Source organism: Heterocephalus glaber, unplaced genomic scaffold, assembly GCF_053883595.1.
Source record: "Heterocephalus glaber isolate CG9 unplaced genomic scaffold, H.glaber_assembly_v1.0 deba00000594, whole genome shotgun sequence".
NCBI classification, from domain to species: Eukaryota; Metazoa; Chordata; class Mammalia; order Rodentia; family Bathyergidae; genus Heterocephalus; species Heterocephalus glaber.
Genome location: NW_028258151.1, coordinates 14750410 through 14761158, shown reverse-complemented (window position 1 = coordinate 14761158; position 10749 = coordinate 14750410). Strand labels below are relative to the sequence as shown.

At 49.5% G+C, this 10749-nt stretch overlaps 1 protein-coding gene across 2 annotated transcripts; it reads left to right on the top strand.

Annotated features, from left to right (window-relative positions):
• Window positions 1–939: 939 nt before the first annotated feature.
• Window positions 940–10172, top strand: Batf2 (basic leucine zipper ATF-like transcription factor 2). 2 transcript variants are annotated; one of them, XM_004852441.3, is made up of 3 exons: window positions 940–1384; window positions 2919–3026; window positions 6520–10172. In XM_004852441.3, the coding sequence occupies exons 1-3, from the start codon at window positions 1346–1348 to the stop codon at window positions 7177–7179; spliced, it is 807 nt and encodes a 268-aa protein (XP_004852498.2). In that variant the 5' UTR covers window positions 940–1345; the 3' UTR covers window positions 7180–10172. The 2 variants fall into 2 exon arrangements, with proteins under 2 accessions (XP_004852498.2, XP_004852499.2); XM_004852442.3 differs by having other exon boundaries at window positions 1177–1384; window positions 2922–3026.
• Window positions 10173–10749: the final 577 nt, after the last annotated feature.

The following is a 10749-nucleotide window of genomic DNA, read 5'->3' as shown; positions in this document are numbered from 1 at the left end:
GGGCAACAATGCCACAGAGCAATTAAACACCGCAGATCACCAAAGTCCCCATGTCTGTCCCTCTCAGGGCATCCCTCCTCTCTCCTGCCATCATTCTCTGAATTTTGTTTCTCATTCCCAGGTGTATTTTTATACCTTCGTTACCTGTGTACACATCCATATTATTAAACTTTATAGAAACCTTATCATAATGTTTAGGACTTGTCTCAGCTTGCTATGTATGTACAATGAGATGCTTTGGACAGTTTGTTTTTTGGTACTGAGGATTCAATCTAGAACCTTTGCGTTGAACTACATCCTTTTTCTATTTCTTATTTTGAGACAGGATTTTGGTAAATTGCTAAATTCCCCAAGTTGGACTCGAATTTGCAATCTTCCTGCCTCAGCCTCTCAGAGTGCTGGGATTATAGGCCTGAACTACCATGCCCAGCTTGTTTTGGACTTTTAGGCCTGATGATAAACTTGGTTTCCAATCTCCCACCACCTCATAATTGCAGACGTTTATTAAGGTCTTACTCCGTCCGCATGAGGCATAATCTCAGGTGTCTCACTTGCCTTAATGCATGTAATCTTCATAACAAAATGATTTTATCCTCATTTCACAAATTAGGAAGCAGCCCAGGAAGGTGAAATTACCTACCAAGGTCACACAGCTTGGAAGTTGGGCTATTCACCCTAGATTGTCCTCTCCACTACTTCGTGGTCTGTTGTGTGGAGCAGTAATTTTTCCATCTCTTCTGTTTAAGGGACATTGCTTGTTTTTGAAGACATGCCTTGACATTGCTCTCAAGGGGTTTGGGGTGGTTTTATTATCTCCTTTAGTTCCTACTCCAAGACTGAGAATTTGTACCAGCCCACCCATACCCTTGACAGATGAGAAAACTAAGGCTCAGAAAGGGTAAGTCACTTTCTTAAAGTAGTTCAGCTCCAATATGAGTTGTGAATCTGGGGTCCCCCACAGAGCACAGGGGCTCTCCCAAGGCCCACATGAACTCTGGGACTCCACTGGCTTCTTCTTTTGGTTTCCTCCCTCCCCAGAATACCCTTCCCATACCTGGCCCTTGTCTTCCCTCCTCTCCCCCACCCACAGTCCTGCTTCCAGAGAAGGGGCCCAACCGGAAGGCCAGTTCCAGTTAGGAAGTTCCAGCCACGTGAGCCACCCTGAACCAGGGATTCTGAGCAGCTAGTGGCTTTAGGAGAAACTGAAACTGGCTTGCTGGGGGCGGAGTGGTCACTGGAGTTTAAAGAGCCACCACTTCCTTGGGCCCTTGGAGGGCAGTGGGAGGTCACAGCTGCCGAGGGACATTTGGGATCAGTGTGACTCTCTGCTCCTCCTGCTTGAGCCATGCACCTGTGCCAGGGAGACGCACTGATGACTAGGACAGTGAGTACAGGGACCCGGGGTGGGGGTGAGAAAGGGAATATGGCCAGGCATGGTGACACGTGCCTTACTACCAGCAATCCAGGGCGGAAGGATTACAAGTTCAAGTTCAAGGCCAGTGTAGGCATCTTAGTGAGACCCTGTCTCAAAATTTTAAGATAAAGGGGGGCGGGCCTGGAGATGTAGTTCAGTGCAAATCCCTGGGTCCAATCCTTAGTACAGTAAAGAAAAAAACATGGGGGAAAAAATGGGGAAATGTTCCCAAGGGTCCCAGGGCTCAGGAAGTGAAAAATGCAGTCTAGAGCTCCGGTCCCAGCTCTGTGCCTGTGGATGTGTGACTTTAGGCAGACTCCACACACTCCCTCTGTGCCTCTCAGTTCCTCCCCTGGGATATTAGGGGATTGGAATGAAGCTTTCTGGCTCTCGTACTGCAGATCCAGCCTTGGTTTAGAACTTGGACTCCATCTACCTGCTCTCCCCTGCCCACTTGTTCTCCCCTCCTCCACCCTACTCCCGCAGTTTCCCTTTGTGGCCTCCTCCTTAGCTCACTGGGTCCTTCCCAACCTCTAGTCTCCTAGCCCTCCAGAGTTGCAATGCTCCTGCTTTGGCCATGAACCCCTCAAAGCTCTACCCAGGGTGGAGCTGTACCCATGAGCCTAGGAGCATCCAGAGTCCTTGCCAGGGGGGCCAGCATCCTCCCTGGGACCCTGATACTCAGCTATGAGGTCTTCACCAGTTCCCTTTGCCTTGACTTTCCAGAGCTCTGGACATTTGGATTAAATAATTCATCTAAGTTCTGTGGTGGGGGATCTCACAGCTGCCAACCTTGGGGTCCACTCCCCTGTTTGGAAGGACTTCCCATTCATTCCTTCTGGGCTACTACCCATTGCTATGTGAATGGTGTGAGGGCTGAGACTGTTGCCTGTTTGTTTGGTGCTATGTCCTCCTAGCTAAGTGCCCAATACACAGCAGGTGTTTAATAAATATTTAAGTAACTGAATGTCAGCTTTGGGCCTGAGCTGGACATGGACATATGGTACTGAATCAGCCCCTTTGCTGCCCTCATGGAGCTCTCAGTCAGGAAAATCAGCAACACCGTGGCGGTGAGGTGACAGCAGTGAGAAGCACAGTGCTGCCTTTCACTGACCCTGGCTCTGGGCTGCCTGCTGCATGGGCTTCCCTCTTCCATGCCTCTCAGAGGCCTGTGAGGGGGAGACTGTGGTGCTTCCACGGTTGCTCAAATGAAGCAACTGGGCCCAGAGAAGTGTGTAGCCCCGAGAGACATGGCTTGGGCAAATGTGCAGTTTGAAGTTAGTTCTGCCTAGGTCTGAACCCCCATTGGCTCTTGCACCCCCAGGACTGTAAGCAGGACACTGGGTGACACTGGCATCACAAGGTGTGCAGTGCTTGCGGGGGCAGGAGTATGGGTGCCAAGGGAGCCAGAGGGGCTTCTGGAAGGACAGGGGACTTGGCTCTACAAATGGCTATGTAGGGCACATGGCCCTGGGGGAACCTCTGAGCCTCTGTCCATGTTCAGCAGGACCCCAAGAAGTGTCAGAAGCAGCTGAAAAAGAAACAGAAGAACCGGGTGGCCGCCCAGCGCAGCCGGCAGAAGCACACGGATAGGGCGGATGCCCTGCACCAGGTGGGGAGGCCCCCTTAGTCCATTTTCTGCTGCTATACCTGAATACCACACACTGGGTAATTCATAAAGAATAGTGGTTTATTTAGCGTAGAAGTCCAAGAGCATAATGCTGGCATCTGGCCAGAACCTGACCAGTGTCCTTCTGCTGGGTCAGGGCAGGATGTGAGCATCACATGACAGATAGCAAATGAGCCAGAGAAAGAGCATCTCATGCCACCCCAAAGCCCACAAACCCACGAATACACGGGTGGATCATTTCATCCTTAGCAGTGACTTCTCTTCCATAATCCACCCTTCCTCACCAGATTGAGCACCACGAGGTCAGGGAGCTATTCCATTCCCTGCTATTTCCCCAACACCTAGAAGATCGCCTGGCAGGGAGCCACTGACAGGATAAAGCACCCTGAGCACATGTCCATAGAAGCGACACATTCATCTGCTCAGGCTGCTGTACAGAAGATGGTAGACTGGCAGGCTTAAAGGATATTTATTCCTCAAGTTCTGGAGACTGGGATGTTCAGGGTCAAGGTGTTCCTGGGTTTGACCTTGAGGGCTGTCTTCCTGGCTTATATAGTAGGTGGCTACCTTCTTGCTGGGTGCTCAGGACCTTCCTTCTCAGGTGTGAGAGGAGAGAAATCTTACTCCCTTCCTGCCTCAGCCCCCTGAGTGCTAGGATTACAGGCATGTACCACCAAGCCCAGCTCTCCTTTCATTTTTTGATAAAAGCCACCAGTCCTGTCAGATTAGAGCCCTGCCCTTTCAACTTCATTTAAAATTGCCTCCTGGGCTGGAGGTTTTGATCAGTGGTTCCACCGACTGCCTCACAAGCGCAAGGCCCTGAGTTCGATCCCCAGTACCAAAAAAAAAAGTAAAATTGCCTCCTAAAAGTTGTGTCTAAATACAGTCACACTAGGGGTTACCACTTCAGCATATGAATCTTGGAGTGACATAATTCAGTCCTTAGTACATAGGTAGTGTGATATCAGGTGATGTAAAGAGGAAATGAAATCCGAGCTGGTCTTGAGGAGTGAATAGGAGTTTTCCAAGTGGATGAAGGTAAGAAAATGCACTGAGGCCGCATGGTGGTGAGACTCTGTCTCAAAAGAGAAAAGAAGGAAAAGAAAAGAAAAGAAAATGCATTGTGGGCACATGAAATTGTGCTGGCACAGGTACAGTTGGGGCAGCATCCTGCAGACAGGGCATGAAGGAGATGGTGCCTGGGAAGAGCTTTCACTTACTCATTGCTTTTAGAAGTACCCTTGAGGGTCTCTCATGTACAGGCTCAGGTCTCAGCACTGAAGGACAGCTGTGAATACAGCAGGCAAAGTCTCGCCCTTACCCCACAGAGCTCATACTCACACAGAAGCCAGATGAATAAATGACCCATCAAGTATTTAGGGTTTTCTGGGGATGTGGCTCAGTGGCACAGTGCCCGCCTGGCAAGCGAAAGGCCCTGAGTTAGATTGCCCATACCAAAAAAAAAGTATTTAGGACGTCAGAGTGTGATGAGCCTGGGGCAGGGTGGGGGGTAAAGCCGGGAAGAGGAGAAGGAGAGTGTGTGCTGGCATGTGATGGGTGGACCTGGAGAGCCCTCCCTGAGCCGTAACATCTGAACATGAACTGAAAATGGCAAATGAATGAATGAATGATTGAGTGACTCAATTCCTGGGGGTGAGTTGAAGGCTTGGAGAATTTAGAAGAGAGACACAATGATATGCTTTGGAAATTCTCATTTCAAAGCCCTTTGTGATGGTGCAAGGCTATAATCCCAGCCCTCAGGAGGCTGAGGCAGGAGGATCATGAGTTTAGTGCCAATCTGAACTTAAACAAAATAGAAAGGAAGGATGGAAGAAAGAAAGAGGAAGAGGAAAGGTGGAAGGAAGGAAAGGAGAAAGAAAGAAAGAAAGAAAGAAAGAAAGAAAGAAAGAAAGAAAGAAAGAAAGAGAGAGAGAAAGAAAGAAAGCCAGCCAGCCAGGGATTTAGCTCAGTGTTTCTGGCATCTGCCACGAAAGCACAAGGTCCCGAATTCGAACCCCAGTACCAAAAAAAAAAAAAGAAAGAAAGAAAGAAAGAAAGAAAAAGAAAGGAAGGAAGGAAAGAAAGAAAAAGAAAGAAAGAAAGAAGGAAGGGGGAAAGAAGGAAAGAGAGAGGCAGTGGCCAGGGATGGGGATGTAGCTTAGTGGTACAGAGCTAGCCTAGCATGTGCAGAATGCTAGGTTTAATCCTTAGCACCAAAAAACTCCATTTCCTATCCAGAAGGCAGCCTGTAAGTGGGTCCACTGATGGCATTTATGCAAAATGCCCTTGCATCTTCTTTTTTTAAAAAAGTGTCTCAGAGGGCCCGGGATTTAGCTCAGTGGTTCCAGCACCTGCCTCGCAAGCACAAGGTCCCGAGTTCAATCCCTGGTACCAAAAAAAAAAAAAAAAAGTGTCCAGGAAAGGGGACAGAAGAAAGCTGTTCAAGTTATTCAGCCTTATGAGATGTGGAAATAAGATTTTTTTCTGTTTTCACCACTGTTGCCATCACAAATGGTGACTTAGAAGCATACCTTGATGACTCTCCTGTGTTCTCAGAAGCAGGTGGTGAGCAGGCAGGACTCATTGCTGGCTGACTTAGGCATATCCAGGAGAACATCATATCCCAACTCTCCCTAACAGTGCCTTAGTTGACGGGTTCTGAGCACCGGGAAGCCCTGGCACTGGCATTAAGCACACTCAAGGAGCCCAAGACAGAATGACATTGAAGCTGCCATGGGAAAGCTTCATCAGGACTAGCTCAGCGGGGGGGGGGGAAGGTGCAGAAGAGTGTCCAGGAAAAGGACACTGGAAGTGTGTTGAGGAAGCAGATCCCAGGGACAGGGAGACAGGGCAAGAAGACAGAAAGCAGGGCAGATGGAGCTGAGGGTCTGAGCATAGCTGGATGTGGTGGTACACACCTGTAATCCCAGCTGTTCAAGGAGTCTGAGGCAGGACAGTCTCAAGTTCCAGCCACAGCCTAGGAAACTTAGGGAGACCCTGTTTCAAAATAAAATTAAAAAAGAAAACAAGGCTGAGGCTGAGGCTGGGGCTCAGTGGTAGAGTACTTGCCTCATATGTACAAGGCCCAAGGTTCAATCCACAGAACAACAGCAACAAAACAGTTCACCCTACAATAATGACGCATTTGCTGAATGGTTTTTCTGGGAAGGAAAATGGGGTGGTTTGGGGTACACACCATTTAGGAGTTGGAGGAGGTCCTGGGTGACCAGTGGTGCTGGCTCAGGGGATTAGCAGCAGGCACAAAACAGGGCAGGTCTGGGCCTTGCCAGGGTGTTGGATGGGGAACTTGTGGGTGACAGCAGGGGGCTGGCCAGAGGGTAGCCAAGGGGCTGTGTCCTGGACACTCAGATGGTAGCAGCATCTTTCCCTTCCAGTGAGGACCCTGGAGGGGACAGTGGTCACGTGGGGCCCAATGCTGTCTGACACCCCTCCCTGCCCCTTGTTTCTCCTCCAGCAGCACGAGTCCTTGGAGAAACACAACCAGGCCCTTCGGAAGGAGATCCAGGGCCTGCAGGCCAAGCTGGCTTGGTGGAGTCAGACTCTGCATCTGCATGAGCGCCTGTGCCCCAGGGACTGTACCCTCGGCCAGGCTCCCGAGCCCCCTGACTGCTGGGGCCAGGCCAGTTGGCTCCCGGGACAGCTTGCTCCCCAGGGACAGCATGGCTGCCAGGAGCAGCCAGGCATCTTCCAGACTCCTGTCTCCTGTCTGCCAGCTCGGCAGCTGCACCCAGATCCACAGCCTCAGGATCCCTGTGGCCTCCTCCCGGGCCCTCTGTCCTTGCTGTCCCTCAGCCCTGCTGTGGTGACCCTACCTCCTGCTCAGATGTCCCCCAGCCATGTGCTGTCTGCCTCGCCCACTGGCCCCAGCCTGCTGGGCTCTCCCTCCAAGTTCAGTGTCCTCTTGTCCCCACCCCACCCTGCCCTTCCACAGCCCCTTGGGCAGGTGGCCCCCAGCAGGGGGAAGCTGGGGTCCTCTCTAGGGCCTGAATATCTGCAGAGCAGGGAGAACAAGCCTGGTCCCTCAGCAGCAGATTGGCCAGGATCAGCCTCCGATCCCAGCCACCAGCCTTTCCTGGCCTTCCCACTGCTGTCCTCGACTCAGGTCCACTTCTGACCTGGGCCAGGAGCGTGGCTGCCCCACCTCAGGCTCAGGAAGCAGTCACCACACACCGGCCTCTCCTGCCCCACTGCTGGAGTGGCCCTTCCCAAAGACCAGCTGGCCCAGGGTTTCACTGGAGAAAGGAAGCTGTTGTTGAGTGCCTGCCACCATGGCAGCCACTGTCACTGCTACTATCTTATTTCGACCTCATGGTCACCCTGCAAAATTGCGATTATGACTGCTTTTTCAGAGAAGCCATGTGGTATGCCCACAGTCACACAGCCTTTCTTTTCGTTATTATTATTTTTCACATAGCCTTCGTGGGGCCTGAAACATGACCCCCTTGCTCCTCTGTCCTCTGGTGGGAGCCTGGCCAGGGTGTCTGAGGGGCTGAAGTCCTGGAACCGAAGTGTGGTGTGAGGAGTATTGCCAGGTGCAGGGAGGCTCTGCTCTGCTTTGGGATCCCTGCCCTTGCTGGGGACAATCGAAAATCCAAACCTGGGTGGGGAGAGGCCAAGCCAAAGCCCAGAAGTGTCTCCTACTTCTTCCAGAAGTTTCCAGGGCCAAGACCCAGCCTGCGCAGCAGGCAACTGTCACAGGCCCCTCTGGCTGGGGACCAAGGCCTGGGGATGACTGGACAGGGTCCTCCCCGACAACCTTGCAGTGGACGCTGAAAGCAAAGGCAAGAGGCAGGAATGAGGGACGGGCCAGGTGCAAGTGGGGGACTTGAATCTGCAGCAGAGGTTGGCTGAGCCTTCTCCGGTAGCACCCTGGCCTAGTTTGGCCCCCAACGTCCTCAGGCCCCCAAGAGAGGCTCCAGGGGTCTGGGACCAGGGCTGATGGCAGCTAGAGAAGCAGGGCCTATGTCTGTGCTAAGAGGGCCCCATTGACAGACACTCTGAGAAGCTGCGCTGGGGTGGCTAGGGTTGAACCCAGATCCACATCCACACAACCGAAACACTGTCCATGTTTGACACACTCCTGGGTGTGAGCACAAGACTCAGTGCAGGTGATGTTAAATAAAGTGTTTTTCAGTCCTTCTTGCTTTGGCTAGTTGTTTAAAGCTCCAGTTATACTAGAGAAGTCTTTGAAGAAGAAAAAGAAAAAGAAAGTGGTCATGCACACCTGTGATCCCAGCACTGGAGGCTGAGACAGGAGGATGACTGCAAGTTGAAGTTCGAGGCCAGCCTGGGCTACATAATAAGATCTCTCCACACCCCCTCCTCTCTCTCTCTTTTGAAACAAGGTCTTCCTATGCAGTTCAGGCTAGCCTTGAACTTACTATGTAGCTGAGGCTGGCTTTGAACTTGCAGTCATCCTCCTGCCTTAGCCTCCTGAAAGAGACCCTGTCTCAAAAAAAAAAAAAAAGGAAGAGTCTAATTGTGTCTAAACTTTGGCTTGCCTGGGTCTCACTGAGTGAAGAGGAATTGTCTTGGATCACATATAAAATATATAATATGGTTACTGTACATAAGTAACAACACTTTATTTTTAAAATATTTTTGTCAGGGGCCAGGGATTTAGCTCTGTGGTGCCGCCACCTGTCTTGGAAGTGCAAGGTCCTGAGTTTGATCCCCAGTACCAAAAACAAAACAAAAATATTTTGTCAGGTGTGGTGGTGCATGCCTGTAATTCGAGCACTCAGGAGGCTGAGGCAGGAGGATCACCACTGAGTTTGAGGCCAGCCTGGGTTACACACTCAGTTCAAAGCCAGCCTAAAGTACATAGTGAGACTCTGTCTCAAAAAACAAAACAAAAATAAAAATAAGTAAATAAAAAATAACAAGGGATAACAAGGGCTAGGGATGTAGCTCAGTGGCAGAGTGTCCTTGGGAAAGGGAGGAAGGAAGGAAGGAAGAAAGAAAGAAGGAGAAAGAGAGAGAAAGAGAAAGAGAAAGAAAGAGAAAAAAAGAAAGAGAGAGAAAGAGACAGAGACAGAGAAAGAAAGAAAGAAAGAAAGAAAGAAAGAAAGAAAGAAAGAAAGAAAGAAAAGGAAAGAAAGAGAAAAAGAAAGAAAGAAAAAGAAATTGTCTTGGTTCACTTGCCCCTAGAGTTCAGCGAGTCCAAATTCTGTGGGGTGGGGTGGCACACAGCGGATACAGGAGAAAGCTGATGGTGGAGTTCAAGTCCCAAAGGCACCTGCTGCAGAATTCATTCCTGTCTGGGCAGGGTTAGTCTTTTTGTTCTATCCAAACTGTTACCTGATTGGAGGAGGCCCACTCACATGGTGGAGTAAATGTGCTCCACTCAAAGTCCATGACCTGCAATGTCGATCTTACCCAAAACTACACTCACAGAAACATTTAGAATAATGTTTGAGCACATGTCTAGGGACCATGGCTCAGCCAAGATGACACAAAATTAACTGCCATGCTAGGATCACAGGGTAAAGGTAGGTGGCAGGCTGTGAGCAGGTTGTTGATGGGATGTGGCCCGGTGTCCGGGACAAGAGCTGGCATTAGACACCATGGAGCAGGACTCAGTGGGGCTTGGGCACCATGGTCCAGCTGGTGTCTAGACAGCTGTGAGCCACTAGCATTCACTCAGTGACACCTTTAAGAACCCAGTGAAGTAAATGTGGTTATCCCTGCTGTTCAGAAGGGGAAAGAGGTTCCTCATTTAAATAATAAGCCCAAAGTCACACAGCTGGAAAACAGAATAGATATGTTTCAACAATCCACAGTGCTTTGGGCTGGGGATGTAGCTCAGTGGTTCCGGCACCTGCCTCGCAAGCACAAGGTCCCGAGTTCAATCATCAGTACCAAAAAACCGAAAACAATCCACAGTGCTTAGCTTGCATTTGACTTTCCCTGTACCTTTTTTTCTTTCTAGTTTCTTTCTTTCTTTCTTTCTTTCTTTCTTTCTTTCTTTCTTTCTTTCTTTCTTTCTTTCTTTCTTTCTTTTTTTATCCTGTTTTTTGATACAGGGTCTTACAAGGTAGTCCAGGCTGGCTTCGAAATCAAGGCGATCCTCGTGCCTCAGCCTCCTGAGGGCTGGGATTACAGGCATGCGCCATCATGCCCGGTTTAAAATTTTATTTTTAAGAGAGAGTCACAGTAAGTTGCCAAGTTGGCCCTGGAACCTGCTATCTTCCTGCCTCAACCTCCCTAAATTCTGAGATTACAGGTGTGCACTATCCCACCTGGATTTTTTTTGTATTTTTGATGATAGTCATTCTGACAAGGGTGAGATGGAATCTTTTTTTTCTTCTTCTTTTTTGGTCATTGTTACTTTTGTTTTTTTGAGACAGGGTCTAGCTATGTAGTTCAGACTGCCCTTGAACTCACTATGTTGCCCAGGCTGGCCTTGAACTTGAAGTGATCCTGCTGTCTCAGCCTCCGTACTGCTGGGATTATAGGGATGAGCCTCAGTGTGGTTTTTATTTGCATTTCCCAAATAGCTAAAGATGTTGATCATTTTCTTTCATATACTTACTGGTCCTTTGTACTTCTTTTGAGAATAATCTGTTGTATTCATTTGCCCACTAATTGACTGGGCTGTTTTGTTAGTGTTCAGTATTTATTTATTTATTTATTTATTTATTTATTTGTTTATGCAGTACCAGGGATTGAACCAAGGGGTCCT